Source organism: Rutidosis leptorrhynchoides, chromosome 2, assembly GCF_046630445.1.
Source record: "Rutidosis leptorrhynchoides isolate AG116_Rl617_1_P2 chromosome 2, CSIRO_AGI_Rlap_v1, whole genome shotgun sequence".
NCBI lineage: Eukaryota > Viridiplantae > Streptophyta > Magnoliopsida > Asterales > Asteraceae > Rutidosis > Rutidosis leptorrhynchoides.
In genome coordinates this window covers 436,161,703-436,185,392 of record NC_092334.1, presented here as the reverse complement: position 1 = coordinate 436,185,392, position 23,690 = coordinate 436,161,703, and the positions used below count along the sequence as shown (strand labels likewise).

General features: G+C 31.9%; 1 protein-coding gene across 1 annotated transcript; it reads left to right on the top strand.

The window, feature by feature from the left end:
• Positions 1-9,809: 9,809 nt before the first annotated feature.
• Positions 9,810-23,398, top strand: LOC139889237 (uncharacterized). The gene is made up of 5 exons (XM_071872199.1): positions 9,810-9,995; positions 21,890-22,611; positions 22,853-22,861; positions 22,951-23,008; positions 23,090-23,398. The coding sequence occupies exons 1-5, from the start codon at positions 9,810-9,812 to the stop codon at positions 23,396-23,398; spliced, it is 1,284 nt and encodes a 427-aa protein (XP_071728300.1).
• Positions 23,399-23,690: the final 292 nt, after the last annotated feature.

Sequence of the window (23,690 nt, the reverse complement as noted above, 5' to 3'; positions counted from 1 at the left end):
CCTAGCTAACTTATATTGTATTATACATGTATTCTAATATATTATGTAATCTTGGGATACCATAGACACGTATGCAAATGTTTTGACATATCATATCGACCCATGTATATATATTATTTGGAACAACCATAGACACTCTATATGCAGTAATGTTGGAGTTAGCTATACAGGGTTGAGGTTGATTCCAAAAATATATATACTTTGAGTTGTGATCTAGCCTGAGACGTGTATACACTGGGTCGTGGATTGATTCAAGATAATATATATCGATTTATTTCTGTACATCTAACTGTGGACAACTAGTTGTAGGTTATTAACGAGGACAGCTGACTTAATACACTCAAATCTTTAAAACATAATAAAAATGGTTGTAATTATATTTTGATCATACTTTGATATATATATGTAAATATTTGTATAGGTTCGTGTATCGATCCGTGGCCAAGTCTTATTTCCGAGGAAGGAAATATCTGTGAAAGTGAGTTATAGTTCCACTTTTAAAATCTAATATTTTTGGAATGAGAATACATGCAGGTTTTATAAATAATTTACAAAATAGACACAAGTACGTGAAACTACATTCTACGGTTGAACTATCGAAATCGAATATGCCCCTTTTTATTAAGTCTGGTAATCTAAGAATTAGGGAACAGACACCCTAATTGACGCGAATCCTAAAGATAGATTTATTGGGCCTAACAAACCCCATCCAAAGTACCGGATGCTTTAGTACTTCGAAATTTATATCATATTCGAAGGGTGTCCCGGAATGATGGGGATATTCTTATATATGCATCTTGTTAATGTCGGTTACCAGGTGTTCACCATATGAATGATTTTTATCTCTATGTATGGGATGTGTATTGAAATATGAAATCTTGTGGTCTATTGTTACGATTTGATATATATAGGTTAAACCTATAACTCACTAACATTTTTGTTGACGTTTAAAGCATGTTTATTCTCAGGTGAATACTAAGAGCTTCTGCTGTTGCATACTAAAATAAGGACAAGATTTGGAGTCCATGTTTGTATGATATTGTGTAAAAACTGCATTCAAGAAACATATGTCGATGTAATATATTTCTATTGTAAACCATTATGTAATGGTCGTGTGTAAACAGTATATTTTAGATTATCATTATTTGATAATCTACGTAATGTTTTTAAAACCTTTATTGATAAAATAAAGGTTATGGTTGTTTTAAAAATGAATGCAGTCTTTGAAAAACGTCTCATATAGAGGTCAAAACCTACTAACGAAATCAATTAATATGGAACATTTATAATCAATATGAACGGGACATTTCATTAAATTTGTTAAAGGTCCTGGTTTTGTGGAGGTGGATTTCTTGAAACCAGCGTTTAACTCACCGCCAAAGTATGTTCCTCCACCTAAAAGGTTTCTATTTAGGACTAACGAAAGATCTCCTGTGAATAGAAGGTCTCCACCCAGACCTCAAAGACCTGGATCCCTAATTAGACAAACCCTAGGTTTGACTATAACAACAGGGGTGATAATTTGGAAACAATTTCATGTTTTCATTGTGGGTTGGGAGGTGACAAGGCCATTAATTGTCCTAAGAAGTTTACTACACCCAGGAGGAGAATTGAGCTGAGTCCACCCAAACGATTTCGTAACTATAGATCATTTTCTGCTCCAAAGAATCATGTGTTAACCAGACCTTCATATGGGAAGTCTGAAAAATATGTGATTCCTACACATCCTGTGACAACCCGGAAATTTTCGACCAAATTTAAACTTTAATCTTTATATATATTCCCGCCACGATAAGCAAAGTTTGTAAGTTGAATCTCAAGAATTTTAAACTGTGTTCATACACTCATTTAACCTCGACCAAATTCCAATGATTCATGAACCATTATATGAACGGATATGATTATATATGTATATGTGTATATATTATAACTTGAAAAAATTAACAAAGTATTAGACGTATAATACTTTATATAAACGTATTTGTTTCAAAATATATTTAGAATAATTATCGCTGGAATTAAAAGATAATATAAAGAGATTAAAATATTAGATACATTGAATTATGATTATGAGTCTCTGTTAAGAGGTCCACTTTGAATTAGAAAACCTTTTCTTTTTAACGGTATCCGGAATATTTGTTAAAAGTGATTTACAAAAGTGTCATTAACGAGAGTTAGTCAAAAGTTAGTAATCATTTTCATTTAAATTTCAAAAGTGTACTTTACTTTGATTAACTAGTGTCCATTGATAAATCAACCATTTAGTTTTTCATATTAAAAACATTGTTTGGTAGAATAACTACTAATATTTAAAAAGAGTTAAATTATATAAAACGAACTTTGAAATATAATTGGTTTTGAAAGACTAAATATTATATCATTAGATAAATATTTTGAACATATATATTATGTACAAATTTACAATTTTAAATAAATATATATATATATATATATATATATATATATATATATATATATATATATATATATATATATATATATATATATATATATATATATATATATTAACTTAGTCATAAAACGTCCTGATTTAAAATAAAATATTTTGACAAACAACGAGCCACTGATTTATAGAAGCAAATGACCACAACGCTCAATTTTATAAAGTTACATTTTTATAAGGTAATTTATTGATGAGTGAGTTAATTTATTTATAAGGGTACACATCGCGTAACGTAAAAGGCTAGTTTTCTAAACGTACGAAAGTGCGCTCGAAAAACCAAAAGTGGTACATGAGTCGAGTGACAACGTACGATTCATTTTAGTAAAAATTTCATTTTTACTACGCACATAAATATAATATAATATAATATAATATTTAATTAATTCTCTAGATTAAATATATTATATATTAAATAATATATAACTATATGCATCATATGTTAAATGAAAGTGTCGGTAGCCAAATTGAACGTGCATATGAGCTGGAAACATGTCCCATGCGATCGCATGGCAACTCCACACACCCACCATGCAATCGCATGGTAAGGGTTGGTGGCTAACATCCTTATAACCGAATTCGTTTCATTCTTTCATTCATTCTTTTTCTTTCATCTTCATATTACGGAGTATTACTCATATTAATAATAATAATAATAATAATTATTATTATTATTATTAAAGATTATTATTATTAATCCAAATATTATTATTAGTAGTATTAGTAATATTATTAGTAGTATACATAAAATACTACGACAAGGGTACACGCGAGTTATTTTAAAAATGATTTTTTATGAGTGGCATAGGGCTAAAGAAATTATGGGTTATAGCTATGGAGGTTATGGGTATGAATCATGGGTATGCTCATGAGGTCAATTGGGTATTTATCGTCTCCGTTGCATCTACGTACCTTTCCTGCAATATTGAATCTCAATATTGATACGTAAGCACTCGTAAATTAATTTTTACATATTAATAGTGTATCCCTGACTAGTGCTCGAGTATATAGGATTATGCATGCTTGTACCTTTGATATTACCCTTAGATAGGTTATGTTAAATCTTAAATTAGTTACACCTGTGGTTAAGATAAGATATAAGATATGCATGTCGTTGGAAAGCTAGCGAAAAACTAAGAACTTTTCCTTTAGATATCGAATGGTTTCGATGAACGGATTTGAAGTTATAGTCAATCAAATTTTGTATTATTATTAAAAATGATTATTATTATCGTCGTTATTATCGTCATTCTAGTTTTATCTTATTATTATTATCTTTATCAATAAAAATATTTATCATTAAAAATTGTTATTTTTATTATTATTATTATTATTATTATTATTATTATTATTATTATTATTATTATTATTATTATTATTATTATCGTTAAAGTTATAATTAGTATCATTATTATTATTATCTAATTATTATTATTATTATTATTATTATTATTATTATTATTATTATTATTATTATTATTATTATTATTATTATTATTATTATCATTATTATTATTATCATTATTAATATATATACATCATTATTTAAAAATGGTTATTGTTATTGTTATTATTATTATTATATTATCATTAAAATAATTATTAGTATTATCGTTAATAATGTTATAGTAATTATCATTATTAGTATTATTGTAATTAAAAATAATATTAGTAACACCTAATTATTTTGATTACTATTATTATCATTATTATGAACACAATATAAAAGACGATTAAAAGCTATTAAACGAAACAATTAGGAAATAATGAGTATGGGTATCATGATGAAATTATAATATTGTAAGATATTGATTTAGATAAAACTATCGTTCTTAGTATTTTAATCATTACTATTATTAAATATATCGTTAGTATTGAAACTATCATTTTAACAAAAATTATCATTTTAAATGAAATGTCATTGTTATTATAAAATATCAATATTATTATTATTTTAAATAAAATTATTATTTTAAAGTTAATATTAAAAGGTGTCGTAAATATTAAAGTTATTATAATTATAATTATCATTTTATCATAATATCAATTTGAGTAGATATAAATATTGATATTTTTATTAATAGAATAATAATAATTATTATTACAAAATAATACAACTGTTACTTATTATTATCATCAATGTTATTTTATCAAATAAATAGGTAATACAAATAATATAATTACCTTAATAAGATTTATCATAATATTTTTATGAACTTTATAAATTTTATTACGTAAGATATATAAAAGTATATTTTTTTATATAAAGTTTTAATTATTAATAAATGAATTATATTATTTACTTTATTAAAACTTTTAAAATATTTAAAAATATAAAAAGATGATATTTAAACTATATAATAATCATGTATAAATTTTGGAAATCATTTTAAGTCAAATTGACTTTTGTCGACTTTTGCATACTAGACTCTAGCATTAGGATTGTGATACACTATGACTTGACCTAAATTGTTAGACAAATATTGACCAACATATAAATATATATAATTAATAATTAATTTAGGTTCGTGAATCCGAGGCCAACCTTGCACTTGTTCAATGACGTTATATGTATTTTTACTACGAAATACAGTATGGTGAGTTTCATTTGCCTTTTTACCCTTTATATTTTTGGGCTGAGAATACATGCGCAATTTTTATAAATGTTTTACGAAATAGACACAAGTAATTGAAACTACATTATATGGGTGAATGATCGAAGCCGAATATGCCCCTTTTGCTTGGTAACCTAAGAATTAGTAAACCGATCTACTAATTGACGTGAATCCTAAAGATAGATCTATTGGGCCTAGCGAACCCTATCCAAAGTACAGGATGTTTTAGTACTTCGATGTTATTTTTATCATGTCCGAAGGATTTCCCAGAATGATAGGGGATATTCTTATATGCATCTTGTTAATGTCGGTTACCAGGTATTCAATCCATATGAATGATATTTTTGTCTCTATGCATGGGACGTATATTTATGAGAACTGGAAATGAAATTCTTGTGGTCTATTAAAATGATGGAAATAAATGATTATGATAAACTAATGAACTCACCAACCTTTTAGTTGACACTTTAAAGCATGTTTATTCTCAGGTGTTAAAGAAAGCTTCCGCTGTGCATTTGCTCATTTTAAAGATATTAATTGGAGTCATTCATGGCATATTTCAAAAGACGTTGCATTCAAATCATTGAGTTCAATAGAGATTATTATTAAGTAAATGACAGATTAGGTCATTTAAAGTTGGATATTATGAAATGGTATGCATGCCTGTCAATTTTCGATGTAAAGAAAGTTTATCTTTTAAAAACGAATGCAATGTCTGAAAAATGTATCATATAGAGGTCAAATACCTCGCGATGTAATCAACTATTGAGAATCGTTTATAATGTATATGAACGGGTCCTTTCACATCCGTCCAAATCTGTAAATGATTTAAAGGTTGATCAAAACAACGTTTATTTTAAGAAACCTTTACATAAAAATCAAATGTGGAAAACTAAGGATGGGTGGGGCTAGCAGCTCGGGTGCTGCTAATGACAGGGAAGATGAAAAAGTTGTTAATGTTAACGGGAAACTAATTGATGACAAAGCATGGGTATCCCCCTTAAACCAATCATTTAATTCTACTTGTGCAGGACGCCTACAGTCCAAACAGAAATACGTGGATTGTTGATATTGGGGCATCCAGGCACATGACATGAAACATGTCACTGCTTCACGATGTTAAATCTATAAAAGGAGGACCCGTTTCTTTTGCGAGTGATCAAGGAGGTTTTATTACTGCTCAAGGAATGATTTCTAATTCCTCGGTCAGTTTTGATAAAGTGAGTTATGTTAAAGAGATGTCGATTAACCTGTTGTCAGTTTCTCAAGTGTGTGATAAGAGGCATAAAGTTCTATTTGACGAGCAGCACTGTTATACTATGAGAAAAGAGTACAAAGTTCCTGAAACATGATTCTTATGACGGCACCCAGATTTCAAGACCTATATATTCTGGATATGTCAAAGGCTTATGTTAAAGCAGCAACAGGGCATCAGGCTTTCGTGTCCAAAGCTACTGAACAGGAGTCTATTTTATGGCATAAACGGATGGGTCATTTAAGCTTCAGGAAGATGAACTACGTAGTTCACAACAATTTGGTTGAAGGAGTTAATGTCAAAGGGTTCCATGTTGATAATGCTAAAAACAACATATATTTCATAGCATTATCCCTCAAGAAAGATAAGCTTTTAGTTGCAATTGTTCTATTTACAAGTGATATTCGTTTAAATAATAAAAGGTGAAGACAAAAGACAGATTCGACAAATTGAAGACGCAAATGACCAAAAAGCTCAAAAGTACAAAATACAATCAAAGTGGTTCCAATTATTGATAAGAAACGTCTCAAAATTACAAGAGTACAAGATGCGAAACGCAAAATACAAGATATTAAATTATACGCAAGGACGTTCGAAAAACCGGAACCGGGACCAAAGTCAACTCTCAACGCTCGACGCAACGGACTAAAAATTACAAGTCAACTATGCACATAAATATAATATAATATTTAAATAATTCTTATAATTATTTATATATTATATTTATTTATAAAAACTGTCGGCATACAAAGAAACAAAGTCTTGTGAGCTGGAAAAAGTGGCCATGCGATCGCATGGCCTGGAAAGCAAAAAGCCATGCAATCGCATGGCAGTAGGTGACAGCCCAGGTCCTATAAATTCGCGGTTTTGGCTCAGTTTTTAATAATCAATATCATCCATCTCTCTATCTATAAACGTATATATATATTTATTTATATTTTAATTTTAATTTTAATTTTAATTTCTAATAATAAGGGTATGTAAGCGAATGTTGTAAGGGTGTAAGTCGAAATTCTGTCCGTGTAACGCTACACTATTTTTAATCACTGTAAGTTATGGTTAATGTTATTTTTAAATTAATGTCTCGTAGCTAAGTTATTATTATGCATATTTAAAACGAAGTAATCATGATGTTGGGCTAAATATTAAAATTGGGTAATTGGGCTTTGTACCATAATTAGGGTTTGGACAAAAGAACGACACTTGTGGAAATTAGACTATGGGCTATTAATGGGTTTTATATTAACTAAACGATACCTCGTTAAATTAATATATAGACTTATAATTTGAAGTATTTATATATAACCACATACGCTTGACTGGGTACGGTGGGCGGGATATCTATAAATACGAATAATTGTTCATTTTACCGAACACGAAACTGGATTAATAGACTTGTTGAAACAGGGGTGGATTACATTCAAGGGTAATTGGTGTAATTGTTAACAAAGTAGTAAAACCTTGGTTTACACGCAGTCGATAACCTGGTGTATTCATTAAACAAAGTATTAAAACCTTGTTACAATTCGAATCCCCAATTAGTTGGAATATTTGACTTCGGGAATAAGAATAATTTGACGAAGACTTTTGCACTTTATATTTATGCCTGATGGACTATTATGGACAAATCCGTATGGACATATCGAATAATCCAGGACAAAGGACAATTAACCCATGGGAATAAACTAAAAACAACACGTCAAACATCATGATTATGGAAGTTTAAATAAGCATAATTCCTATATTTCATATTTAATTTCCTTAATTTTATATTTAATTGCACTTTTAATTATCGCACTTTTATTTATTGTCATTGTATTTAATTGCACTTTTAATTATCGTACTCTTTAATTATCGCAATTTTATTTTATCGTATTTTTTTATCGCAATTTCATTATCGTTATTTACTTTACGCTTTAAATTAAGTTGTATTTATTTTTAGTATTTTACATTAGGTTTTAACTGCGACTTAAGTTTTAAAATCAACAAACCGGTCATTAAACGGTAAAAACCCCCCTTTTATAATAATAATGCTACTTATATATATTTTTGTATTTTTACAAATATAGTTTTTAAAATTATAGCGTTAAGCTTGTTTAAGAGTTCCCTGTGGACGAACCGGACATACTAAAAACTACACTACTGTACGATTAGGTGCACTGCCTATAAGTGTTGTAGCAAGGTTTAGGTATATCCATTCTATAAATAAATAAATATCTTGTGTAAAATTGTATTGTATTTAATATTATTTCGTTGTTAAAATAATACTATTTCCTAGTACACCTCGCACACATCACATGTTCCTGATGGATGTTTGCCGTTTAAGAAAGGGAAGCAAGCCAAGAAGCCCCATATATTTAAGAAACATCATTCCATTGATACTCCTCTTGAGCTTCTTCATATGGATCTTTTTTGTCTAATCAACAAGAAGAGTATCACTGGTCATTCATATTGTTTATTGGTTACCGATGAATACTCGTGTTTCACGTGGGTAGTAATGCTGAAAAGTAAAGCTGATATGTTTGATCAAATCAAGTTGCTGATCACGAGACTTTATACATCGTACAAATTAAGAGTAAGAAGGATCCAGACAGATAATGGGACCGAATCTAAGAATCAGAAGATTGAAGAGTTTTGTAGCGATAGAGGTATTCAACAACAGTTCAGTTCACCTTACACTCCACAGATGAATGGTGTAGCTGAGAGAAAGAATAGAACTCTAATTGAGACTACCAGAACCATGTTGGCTGACTCAGAATTACCTGTTATGTTTTGGAGTGAAGCAATTTCAAATGCGTGTTATACGATGAATAGGGTTCTTGTTGTGAAACGTCACAACAAGACATGTTATGAGCTGCTATTGAAAAGAAAACCATATATCAAACATCTCTTGAACCGTTTGGTTCTCTTTGTACCATTATGGTTCGAGATACAGGTGAGAAATTCAGTCCGAAAGCGGTTACAGGAAGATTCTTAGGTTATGGGAATGCGTGTAAAAGGGTATATAATTTGGATTCTCGGTGTGTTGATGAACGTACGAAATCGATATTCAAAGGAATGCTTCTATTCCAGCTGGTAAAGGGTATTCGTGGCAGTTTGATTATGATGATTTTTTTGAGTCATTCCATCTACCTGAGGATAACCATGAGGATGAAGAGATTGTAGCACAAATGATGTATAACATGCGTATCTTCGCTGAACGCATGTCTGATGTGCGTGTGAAAACATTTTGATCCTGCAGGTGTTTCAGGTGCTAAGACTGGTGGAACTTCTACTTCAGATGAGCGTGTCACACTCTCTACAAATGTTGTTACTGCTTATTATACTCATTTGAATCAGACAAGAAAGATTGGTTGTCAGAGGTTATCAGAAAATTCCAGAAATTGATTATGATGAGGTGTATGCTCCGATTGCTAGACTGGAGGCTATTCGAATTTTTTTGGCGTTTGCTTCGTTTAAAGGTTTTAAGGTTTTTTAGATGGATGTTAAGAGTGCATTCTTGTATGGCGCTCTTCAGGAAATAGTGTATCTGACTCAGCCACCAGGTTTCGTTGATCCACATCATCTGGAAAAGGTGTATCTCTTAGAAAAGGCGTTGTATGGTCTTCACCAAGCCTCGAGAGCTTGGTATGCATCTCTGTCAAAATATAAAAACTCGAGGCCCGTACTGTAGCAGCCCAACCCTGGCCCGAAATCCTTATCCATGCGATCGCATGGATTTTTAACGTGAGGACCATGCGATCGCATGGCCCTGTCAGACACGCCACAGTTGACTGCCAAACAGCAATCATTACGGGGTAAATATTATTATTATTATTTACTTATAACCCTAATTAGGGTTTAGGGTTTTAATTATATAATATTTGGTATTAGTTTTAATTAATTTATATTTTAAGTTTAATAAGTTTTAATAAATTATAAAATTAATAGTTTTATAAAATAAATAATATAAAAATAATATTTTTATAAAAATTGTACTTTTTACAACTTTAAGTTTATTTTTTTTTATATTTTGTACCTTTTAATCGTTTAAGCGTAATATTTGTATTTTTCGCTCGTATTTAGTTCTAAGATATAGTTTTTGCCATAGTTATTTTTATTTTTTTAGATTTTTAGGATTTGTCGTAAAATTCCTTAAGTGCTTTTTCTTTAGACTAAGATTTAGGTGCTTTAGAAATTTGCGACGCCGTTTTTTATATTTTAGTAGCTTTTTAAGTTATTGCCGTTTTGGGATATAGTTTTTCTTTTAAGCTTTAATATTTTTAGACGCAACTTTTAATTCTTAGTTTTTAGTTCCTTTTTAAGTTTCGACGCGCTACTTTCTTATTTTTATTTTTCTACTTTTTATTTTTCGACATTTTCCGACGCACTCTTTTTCTTTCTTATTTCTCGCCGATCTAGTTTTTAGGACTTAGATTTTTTTTTCCTATTTCTTATCTAAAATTTCCTTAAATTTCAACGAAAAATTATTTTAAGTGGTTAAATTGATAGACATCAAAATTTTCTGGTTCGTAGTAATAGTTGGATTTGTACGTGGACCGGGTTATTGGAGCCAAACAGTACTCAATTATATTGAGACCAAACGAATCATGACCCTCTGCTGCATCTTTTGGCTATTCGAAACGTGGGCAAAATCAGAAAAGTCTATTACTTTGATAACTTATATAATTTTTCTTACTTTTATAACTAATAGGATATTCAGTGAATGCACTGAGCAAAACGTTCACCACCTATTGTACGTTCACCACCTGTAACTCGATCAAGACATCTAGCAAATATTGTTGCCGTTGATTTTTCTTTAGAATCGTCACCTAGTCAACCAAGTACTCCAATTCAAATTTTCGATAATCCATTTTTGAACCCGACCTCACAATTGAGAATCTGGAGAATATTCAGGGACAATTCATAGATCCTGAACCATTAATCTTTCCTCCGGAACCACCAATCATTCAAACAGAGATTGTTGAGGAACCTACCATTAAATCAGAATCCTATAGTGATTCAGATTCAACAAATTCAATCATGGAAAATCTGGAACCTATAAGTATGGAAGACCGAATGAGGGCTAAACGCACTGGCCAAGGTCACACAATTACTCAACCTGACATTAATGCGCCAGATTATGAAATCAAAGGACAAATCCTACACATGGTAACTAATCAATGCCAATTTAGTGGTGCACCGAAGGAAGATCTAAATGAACATCTTCGTAACTTTAATAGGATCTGTACACTATTTAAAATAAGAGAAGTGGAAGATGAACAGATATATCTCATGTTATTTCCCTGGACTTTAAAGGGAGAAGCCAAAGATTTGCTAGAATCGTTACCTGAAGGGGCGATTGATACATGGGACGTTTTAGTTGAAAAATTTCTCAAACAATTCTTTCCGGCATCTAAAGCCGTGAGACTTCAAGGAGAAATTGTTACGTTCACACAAAAGCTAAATGAAACTCTATATGAGGCTTGGACAAGATTTGGAAAGTTATTGAGAGGATGTCCGCAACATGGTTTAGACACCTGTCAAATAGTACAAATATTCTACCAAGGATGCGACATCACTACAAGAAAAGACATCGATATAGCAGCTGGTAGTTCCATTATGAAGAAAATAGCAACTGATGCTTATAAAATTATTGATAACACTGCTTCCCACTCACATGAGTGGCACCAAGAAAAAGATATCGTTAGATCATCTAATGCAGCTAGAGCCGATTCTAGACATGACTTTGATTCCATTTCAGCAAAGATAGATGCTGTCGAGAGACGAATGGAAAAGATGACTAAAGATATCCACTCAATACGAATTAGTTGTGAGCAGTGTGGAGGACCACATTTAATAAAAGATTGTCTCAGTATTGAACTAATAATGGAACAAAGAGAGAATGTTTCATACATAAACCAAAGGCCTGGAAATAATTATCAGAGTAATTATCAACCGCCAGGACCAAACTATAATCAAAACCAGAATTATAACCGAAATGTTCCATACAACAATCAACAAGGTCCTAGTAATCAACAAGTATCCAATAATACTTACAATCAGCAAAGACCTATTTTTCAAAACAAACTACCACAAACCGATGATAAAAAGCCAAATTTAGAAGACATGATGTCGAAGCTAGTTGAATCTCAAACGCAGTTTTTCACATCTCAGAAATAAACCAATGAACAAAACGCTCAAGCATTTAGAAATAAACAAGCTTCTATTCAAAATCTGGAACAAGAAGTAAGTAACCTAGCAAGGTTAATAGGTGAAAGAAAACCGGGAAGTCTACCTAGTGATAAAAATGCTAACCCCCGAAATGAAACAGCTAAAGCCATTACCACAAGAAGTGGTATTACACTTAAACCACCTGAAATACCTGAAATTTCTGATGAAGCTATTCCTACTCTACAAGAACCACAATCTGAACAAGATAAGGAAAAAGAACCGGTAGTTGCAAAGGTTAATGAAGATAACACAGTTAAGGCTAAACCTTATGTTAAACCATACCAACCACCACTTCCTTACCCGAGTAAAATGAGAAAAGAGAGACTTGAAGCCGAGCAATCCAAATTCTTGGATATGTTTAAACAAATAAATGTCAATCTTCCTTTCATTGATGTGATTTCAGGAATGCCTAGATATGCTAAATTTCTGAAAGATCTAATCACAAATAGAAAGAAAACGGAAGAACTCTCGGCTGTTACTATGAATGCTAATTGTTCTGCAGTGCTGTTGAATAAGATACCAGAAAAATTATCTGATCCAGGAAGTTTCACAATTCCATGTTTTTTGAGTAGTCTTAGTTCAATAGAAGCATTGGCAGACTTAGGTGCTAGTATAAATTTAATGCCATATTCACTATACGCTAAACTAGACCTTGGAGAATTGAAACCAATAAGAATAAGCATACAACTAGCCGATAGATCGGTAAAATATCCTAGAGGGATAATGGAGAACATGCTAATTAAAGTTGGTACTTTAGTATTTCCAGTAGATTTTGTTATTCTGGACATGGAAGAAGATTCTCGAGTACCTCTCATATTAGGAAGACCATTCTTAAACACGGCTAAAGCAATAATAGACGTGTTTGGTAAGAAACTGACCCTAAGTATAGAGGACGAGAGTGTTACCTTTTCTGTTGATAGAGCCATACAACAACCGCAATCTGCAGATGATACATGTTATTATATTCAAACTATAGATTCACATGCAGAATTGTTAGAAGAATTTCCAGAATTACAAGGAACGGGAGAATGTTCTTTAGGAGAAGGAACTGAACCAATTGATGAAACTGAAATGTTAGCTACACTTATGGCTAATGGATATGAACCAACAACAGAAGAAATTCAAATGCTAAAAGAAGAAGGCAGATATCGATATAAATCATCGATAGAAGAACCACCGACATTAGAGTTAAAGCCACTTCCAAACCATTTGGAATATGCTTATTTACATGGTGAATCTGAATTACCTGTAATAATATCGTCTTCTCTTACTAAAAATGAAAAATCTCAACTCATTTCTGTGTTAAAAGCTCATAAACCAGCTATTGCATGGAAGATTCATGACATTAAAGGAATAAGTCCTTCGTATTGCACACATAAAATCCTTATGGAAGAAGGTCATAAAACATATGTGCAACGCCAAAGAAGACTAAATCCAAATATGCAAGATGTTGTTAAGAAAGAAATTATTAAACTGCTAGATGCAGGTTTAATTTATCCAATCTCTGATAGTCCATGGGTAAGCCCAGTTCAATGCGTACCTAAGAAGGGTGGCATGACTGTCATCACAAATGAAAAAAATGAGCTTATTCCTACTAGGACTGTAACAGGATGGCGTGTTTGTATTGATTATAGAAAATTAAATGATGCCACCAGAAAAGATCACTTTCCCTTACCTTTCATTGATCAAATGTTGGAAAGATTAGCCGGAAATAGTTACTATTGTTTTCTTGATGGTTTTTCCGGATATTTTCAAATTCCAATAGCACCCGAGGACCAAGAGAAAACCACATTCACGTGCCCTTATGGTACTTTTGCTTACAAACGCATGCCATTTGGACTTTGCAACACCCCTGCAACCTTTCAAAGGTGTATGATGGCGATTTTTCATGACATGATAGAAGAATGCATGGAAGTTTTCATGGATAACTTTTCAGTCTTCGGTAATACATTTGAATCATGTCTAGTTAATCTTGAACGAATGCTTATTATATGCGAACAATCAAATCTAGTACTTAATTGGGAGAAATGCCATTTCATGGTTAAAGAAGGCATCGTTCTTGGACATAAAATCTCAAAGGAAGGAATTGAAGTGGATAGAGCTAAAGTAGATGTAATTACTAAACTTCTACATCCCACCAATATTAGAGGAGTTAGGAGTTTTCTAGGGCATGCCGGTTTTTACCGACGTTTCATAAAAAAATTTTCTAAAATTGCCACTCCTATGAATAAACTCCTAGAAAAGGATGCTCCATTTATCTTTTCAGATGAATTATCAAATCTTTTAATATTCTTAAAGAAAAACTCACTAATGCGCCGATCATGATAACACCAAATTGGAATCTACCGTCTGAACTAATGTGCGATGCAAGTGATTTTGCAATGGGAGCCGTTTTAGGACAAAGGATTGAAAAATGATTTCAACCCATTTATTATGCTAGTAAGACGTTACAAGGAGCACAAACGAACTACACAACTACTGAAAAAGAAATCCTTACTATTGTCTTTGCTTTTGATAAATTTCGATCATATCTCGTTCTAGCTAAAACGGTGGTCTATACCGATCATTCTGCTCTTAGATACCTATTTTTGAAACAAGATGCCAAACCAAGATTAATCCGTTAGATCTTACTCTTACAAGAGTTTGATATTGAAATCCGAGATAAAAAGGGAGCAGAAAATCTCGCCGCTTATCATCTTTCTCGTCTTGAAAATCTTAAATTAGAAGTTCTAAATGAATCGGCCATACAAGACAACTTTCCTGATGAATATCTATTGAAGATATATTATAATGAAATTCCATGGTTTGCAGACTATGCAAACTATTTAGTATGTGGATTCCTTGAAAAAGGATTATCGTACCAAAAACGAAAGAAATTCTTTAGTGATATAAAACACTATTTTTGGGAAGATCCAAATTTGTTTAAAAGTTGTCCCGATGGAATAATACGCCGATGTGTATTCGGAGATGAAGCCAGTCAAATCTTAAATCATTATCACACAGGACCAACATGAGGGCATTATGGGCCTCAACTCACAGCAAGAAAAGTTTACGATGCTGGATTCTATTGGCCTACAATTTTCAAAGACGCACACCTTCTTTGCAAATCCTGTGATGCTTGTCAAAGGGCCGGAAAAATAAGTCAACGTGATGAAATGCCACAAAATGTCATTCAAGTTTGTGAAGTATTTGACATTTGGGGTATTGACTTTATGGGTCCATTTCCAAAATCTCATAATAATCTCTATATTCACGTTGCCATTGATTATGTATCTAAATGGGCGGAAGCACAAGCTCTCCCAACTAATGATGCACGAGTTGTAGTCAACTTTTTAAAACGTCTTTTTGCAAGGTTTAGAACACCGAAAGCTTTAATAAGTGATCGGGGTACTCATTTCTGTAATAATAACTTGAAAAAGTTCTCAAAAGATATGGAGTAACTCATAAAATCTCCACTACTTATCATCCACAGACAAGTGGACAAGTTGAAAATACCAACCAAGCTTTAAAACGTATTCTAGAGAAAATCGTAGGATCAAATCCGAAGGAATGGTCCATGAAATTGGAGGATGCACTCTGGGCTTTTAGAACAGCCTACAAAACTCCAATTGGAACCACACCTTTTAGACTCGTCTACGGAAAAGCATGTCATCTTCCAGTAGAAATTGAACACAAAGCATTTTGGGCTTTGAAGACATGTAATCTTGATTTACATGAAGCTGGACGTCTACGGTTAAGTCAATTAAACGAATTAGAAGAATTGAGACATGAAGCATACGAAAATTCATTAATCTATAAAGAAAGAACGAAGAAATGGCATGATAAAAGAATCAGAAGTTCAAAAGAATTTAAAGTAGGAGACATAGTTCTTCTTTTCAATTCACAATTCAAGCTATTTCCTGGAAAATTGAAATCAAGATGGTTTGGACCATTTATAGTCAAAAGAGTTTTCCCGTACGGAACAGTAGAATTAATAAATTCAAATGGGATTGAATTTAAAGTTAATGGTCACAGAGTTAAACATTACATACATGATCCGATGGAAGTTGCCAACGAAGTTAATCACAATTTCAACACCACAGCTAACTAAGTGTGGGGAGAATCAAGTCTTTAAAGGATAATATATATTTCTGTTAGAGTTAGATATTCTGTTTTCGTGTAGTTCTCGAGAATGGAATCCGAATGGTCTTTCCCTAGCAGACCCTAAAAAACTAGTCTTCTCCCCCCATTCTGAATTTTTATTTTTCTTAGGTTTTACAAGATGAAGACTTCCTGTGAACTAAACCATGGTCTAATGCTACACGCTTTAATAACTAAACGGAATAATGACACCCTTCCAAGTGAAATAGTATCATTAATCAGAGGTAAATTGGACGGAGTAAGAAAAGAATCCAGGAACGAAAATAATAAGTTACAGTTTGGTAAAGGAAAATTAAAATCCGCAGCAAAAAAAAGAGCACGACACCTTAAAAGATGTCACAAATGCGGAAATGGTCACACGAAGGTAAATGTTCAAATAATCAAACATATTCCAATACCGAATTCGTTACTTTATGCAGAGATGGACCGTTCATATATTTCGAAGAAAAAACATTGAATGCTCGAGGTTACGCCTATGTAGCTATGGAAAACCAATTAGTCCGACTATCTTATGAGTGGGCTAAAGCAGGTTACTAAGAATTCTATTTCATAGGTAAGTATGTACAGTTTTTATTTTTATTTTTATTGCTTTTAACCTTTTGATAATAAACGCTAAATCGTTCGCTATAAAGTATTAAATTGGTATTTAATAAAATTAGGTTTTGCGACCGAAATTATTGATATCATACAAAAATTTATTACATCACTGCGAAATTTACCGTTTATTCTTAAGGTATAAATATCTTTAATCAATCAACCCAAAATATTTCAAAAATTCGTCAGGAGTAAAACTAGGTAATATAGTCGAAATTACTTTACCGAAAAGAGGGGCGTATATTTTTGATAATATTTGATTGATTAAAGTGGGATAAAAGACCAAAAAGATTTTTTAATTTTTTTTTTACTTTGTTTTTAAAATTAATATTAAAATTATTAATGTAACTTTTTAAAATCAATATATTTAAGTTTGTAAATATTTGAAAATTTATGTTTTTAATATAAGTTTGTATGTATAAAAACAAAAATATAATATAAGTTTGGTGTGAATTTTTAATTTTAGTATAAATTTTTAATTTTATGCATTTTAAATTTAAGTTTGGTGTGAATTTAAAAACAAAAATTTACTTTATTTCATTAAGTTAAAAATATGATTTTTAAAATTCGTCGTGAGTTGAAAACTAGGTCGTTGAACCGAAATTGCTCTACCCAAGGGAGGGACGAGAACTTTTATTATCATTATTTTTAATCTTATTGAATTAAAGTATGCCAAAAACATTAAAAAAACCCAAAAATCTTTATTTTTAAAATCGCGCTTAAAAATGACAAATTTTAAAATTTTGTCGAGGGACGGACTAGGACGATGATCTGAAACGCCCTCATCCTAAAAAGAAACAAATTTTTTAAAATTTAATTTAATTATATGTTTTAAAAGTTATAAGGTTTTTATAAATAAAAAAAAAAAACAAACGCCAATATGTTTGGAAACTTTGGTAAAATTTAATCATTTGTCTATGCTAATCACCCTTAATAATTTAAATTGTTACTGATTTCTTGCAAATGAGGGCATTGCAAGATCTTAAGTGTGGGAAGGGGTTAAATTCTTTCGGATTTTTTAAAAAATTTTAACTTATACACTTGGTTACCATTAAAAATACTAGTAACGCAGTAGTTGTATTAGAATCTAGTGCTCTTTGATAATAAATAACAGCCCTAGTCTTATATACTGACTACCCAATTCTAGTAAAAAATTTTCAATTAAATGAACTCAAAATCATGTTTATACATATTTATGAACGATAAAACTAGGTGTTAACACCAAAATTATTGTTACCTCGAAAAGGACATAAATTGAGAAACAACCCAAAATGTTAGAATTTATTTAAAATGGAATAGAGGACAATAAAAAGGCAAAGAAAGAAAAATAAAAGCCAAGTGTGGAAAAATTTTACCAAGTTCTTTAAAACATATATCACATATTTTGTACAAAGATACTTTTGTTTTGGACAAAATTAACCATTTTACCTGGAAAATTGTAATATATTTAAAAGAAAGATGGATCTACACGATGAATCAATTCCATCATTAAAAGAAAGTAAAGTCTTTCCAAAAAGAAACGCGCTTCTTGATTTAGGTCATGAAGTTTTCGTCCAGACCAGCTGTAGGTTGACGAAAAATCTAGAAAAGTCATCTCTAAAATCAGCAGGAAATCCACGGACCTCAGCATCAAACAGGGTCGCCAAGTGGTCAGTCTTATCCTAACCATTAGAGGATCTTTCTTGTAAAATGGGGAGGACGCCGTGAAAATTAGCTTGATAAGACTAATGAATCAGATCCCCAGAAAGGATAATCTCCTTAAAAGATCAAAAATCAGCTTTTAAGCCTGATATTACTCAATCCTAGAGATTGATCTTAAAGATTGAGAATTACAAACTCATGGAATTCGATGATATCTAAACTCGAGCTTGAATGAGAAAATATTTTGATCAAAATTACAAACCGATTTGTTTTCTGAAAACCCATTTTCAATGCGTTCATTACCATTGAACGTAAAATCCTAGAAATTCACCTGGAATTCATTAGGTCACCTGAACCAAATCGGGTGTCAACAGTAAGAACGGTGGTTGCATAGCATGGTCAAAGACAGGACCTTGTGCCAGACAGAAAAATTATAAGGGTGAGCTTTACTATTGCTCCTACCAAGGATAGTAATTGCATCCGACAAGTTATAAACCATAATTAAAAGCATGTCAGGGGACATTGCCTTAACAGTTGCTTGTTCAACGCTTTCCTTTACAATCGGACGGTAGTTTACCGAAAGGTAATATACAGAGCAAGTATACTGGACGTGTTGCTTTCCCAATACAATGTTAGCAAGTGGGTGACACAAAACCACAAGTTTTGAGCTAAAATTTTCAAATCTGAAACCCACCAAACCCACAAAAATAATTTGCAAACACCGGTGAAGGGTTATTCCAGAAAACTTATCTAGGATGAAAGCTAGATTTAATTTTCAAAAGATCCAATGTTTTCATAAAGATCCAATTTCCTTAAAGGATCTAAATTTTTATAGTCATGTGGGACTGTAAACCACATCGTTACTACCATTGTTTATACCGCCGTATAGAAATCACTGATGTACAAAGTGTGAAGAATAAAGAAGTGATTCTAGTATTTTTATTTCAAGACTATATTGCTTGAGGACAAGCAACGCTCAAGTGTGGGAATATTTGATAATGCTAAAAACGAACATATATTTCATAGCATTATCCCTCAAGAAAGACAAGCTTTTAGTTGCAATTGTTCTATTTACAAGTGATATTCGTTTAAATAATAAAAGGTGAAGACAAAAGATAGATTTGACAAATTGAAGACGCAAACGACCAAAAAGCTCAAAAGTACAAAATACAATCAAAGTGGTTCCAATTATTGATATGAAACGTCTCAAAATTACAAGAGTTCAAGATGCGAAACGCAAAATACACGATATTAAATTGTACGCAAGGACGTTCGAAAAACCGGAACCGGGACCAAAGTCAACTCTCAACTCTCGACGCAACGGACTAAAAATTACAAGTCAACTATGCACATAAATATAATATAATATTTAAATAATTCTTATAATTATTTATATATTATATTTATTTATAAAAACCGTCGGCATACAAAGAAACAAAGTCTTGTGAGCTGGAAAAAGTGGCCATGCGATCGCATGGCCTGGAAAGCAAAAAGCCATGCGATCGCATGGCAGTAGGTGACAGCCCAGGTTCTATAAAATTCGCGGTTTTGGCTCAGTTTTTAATAATCAATATCATCCATCTCTCTATCTATAAACGTATATATATATATATATTTACTTATATTTTAATTTTAATTTTAATTTTAATTTCTAATAATAAGGGTATGTTAGCAAATATTGTAAGGGTGTAAGTCGAAATTCTGTCCGTGTAACGCTACACTATTTTTAATCACTGTAAGTTATGGTTAATGTTATTTTTAAATTAATGTCTCGTAGCTAAGTTATTATTATGCTTATTTAAAACGAAGTAATCATGATGTTGGGCTAAATATTAAAATTGGGTAATTGGGCTTTGTACCATAATTGGGTTTTGGACAAAAGAACGACACTTGTGGAAATTAGACTATGGGCTATTAATGGGTTTCATATTTACTAAACGATACCTCGTTAAATTAATATATAGACTTATAATTTGACGTATTTATATATAACCACATACGCTTGACTGGGTACGGTGGGCGGGATATCTATAAATACCAATAATTGTTCATTTTACCGGACACGGAACTTGATTAATAGTCAATAGACTTGTTGAAACAGGGGTGGATTAGATTCAAGGGTAATTGGTGTAATTGTTAACAAAGTAGTAAAACCTTGGTTTACACGCAATCGATAACCTGGTGTATTCATTAAACAAAGTATTAAAACCTTGTTACAATTCGAATCCCCAATTAGTTGGAATATTTGACTTCGGAAATAAGAATAATTTTACGAAGACTTTCGCACTTTATATTTATGCCTGATGGACTATTATGGACAAATCCGTATGGACATATCGAATAATCCAGGACAAAGGACAATTAACCCATGGGAATAAACTAAAAACAACACGTCAAACATCATGATTACGGAAGTTTAAATAAGCATAATTCCTTTATTTCATATTTAATTTCCTTTATTTTATATTTAATTGCACTTTTAATTATCGTACTTTTATTTATTGTCATTGTATTTAATTGCACTTTTAATTTTCGTACTCTTTAATTATCGCAATTTTATTTTATCGCATTTTTTATCGCAATTTCATTATCGTTATTTACTTTACGCTTTAAATTAAGTTGTATTTATTTTTAGTATTTTACATTAGGTTTTAACTGCGACTTAAGTTTTAAAATCGACAAACCGGTCATTAAACGGTAAAAACCCCCTTTTATAATAATAATACTACTTATATATATTTTTGTATTTTTACAAATATAGTTTTTAAAATTATAGCGTTAAGCTTGTTTAAGAGTTCCCTGTGGATGAACCGGACTTACTAAAAACTACACTACTGTACGATTAGGTACACTGCCTATAAGTGTTGTAGCAAGGTTTAGGTATATCCATTCTATAAATAAATAAATATCTTGTGTAAAATTGTATTGTATTTAATATTATTTCGTTGTTAAAATAATACTATTTCCTAGTACACCTCGCACACATCACATGTTCCTGATGGATGTTTGCCATTTAAGAAAGGGAAGCAAGCCAAGAAGCCCCATAAATTTAAGAAACATCATTCCATTGATACTCCTCTTGAGCTTCTTCATATGGATCTTTTTTGTCTAATCAACAAGAAGAGTATCACTGGTCATTCATATTATTTATTGGTTACCGATGAATACTCGTGTTTCAAGTGGGTAGTAATGCTGAAAAGTAAAGCTGATATGTTTGATCAAATCAATTTGCTGATCACGAGACTTTATACATCATACAAATTAAGAGTAAGAAGGATCCAGACAGATAATGGGACCGAATCTAAGAATCAGAAGATGGAAGAGTTTTGTAGCGATAGAGGTATTCAACAACAGTTCAGTTCACCTTACACTCCACAGATGAATGGTGTAGCTGAGAGAAAGAATAGAACCCTAATTGAGACTACCAGAACCATGTTGGCTGACTCAGAATTACCTGTAATGTTTTGGAGTGAAGCAATTTCAAATGCGTGTTATACGATGAATAGGGTTCTTGTTGTGAAACGTCACAACAAGACATGTTATGAGCTGCTATTGAAAAGAAAACCATATATCAAACATCTCTTGAACCGTTTGGTTCTCTTTGTACCATTATGGTTCGAGATACAGGTGAGAAATTCAGTCCAAAAGCAGTTACAGGAAGATTCTTTGGTTATGGGAATGCGTGTAAAAGGGTATATAATTTGGATTCTCGGTGTGTTGAAGAACGTACGAAATCAATATTCAAAGGAATGCTTCTATTCCAGCTGGTAAAGGGTATTCGTGGCAGTTTGATTATGATCATTTGTTTGAGTCATTCCATCTACCTGAGGATAACCATGAGGATGAAGAGATTGTAGCACAAATGATTTATAACATGCGTATCTTCGCTGAACGCATGTCTGATGTGCGTGTGCAAACATTTTGATCCTGCAGGTGTTTCAGGTGCTAAGACCGGCGGAACTTCTACTTCAGATGAGCGTGTCACACCCTCTACAAATGTTGTTACTGCTTTTTATACTCATTTGAATCAGACAAGAAAGATTGGTTGTCAGAGGTTATCAGAAAATTCCAGAAATTGATTATGATGAGGTGTATGCTCCGATTGCTAGACTGGAGGCTATTCGAATTTTTTTGGCGTTTGCTTCGTTTAAATGTTTTAAGGTTTTTTAGATGGATGTTAAGAATGCATTCTTGTATGGCGCTCTTCAGGAAATAGTGTATCTGACTCAGCCACCAGGTTTCGTTGATCCACATCATCCGAAAAAGGTGTATCTCTTAGAAAAGGCGTTGTATGGTCTTCACCAAGCCCCGAGAGCTTGGTATGCAACTCTGTCAAACTATATGATAGAGAATGGTTTTAGGAGAGGAGTCATCGATCAAACTCTATTTATCAAAGAAAAAGGGCAACGATATAATGTTGGTACAGGTGTATGTGGACGATATCATCTTTGGGTCTACAGATCAGAAAATGGTAGATGAGTTTTAGGATGTTATGCAGAAATGATTTAAGACGAGGTCACTAGGAGCCATTAATTTCTTTTTGGGGCTGAGGTTGATCAAATGGAAAAAGGCATCTTTCTACATCAATCAAAGTATGTAGCTAACATCTTGAGCTGGTTCAAGATGGAAGATGAACGAGTTGCCAAGAATCCTCTATCGATGAATCACGGGATTGCACTAAAAAATACAGGGGCAAAAGTAAACCCGACCCTATATAGAGCTATTATTGGTTCGTTAATGTATCTTACTACGTCCCGCCCAGATATCATGT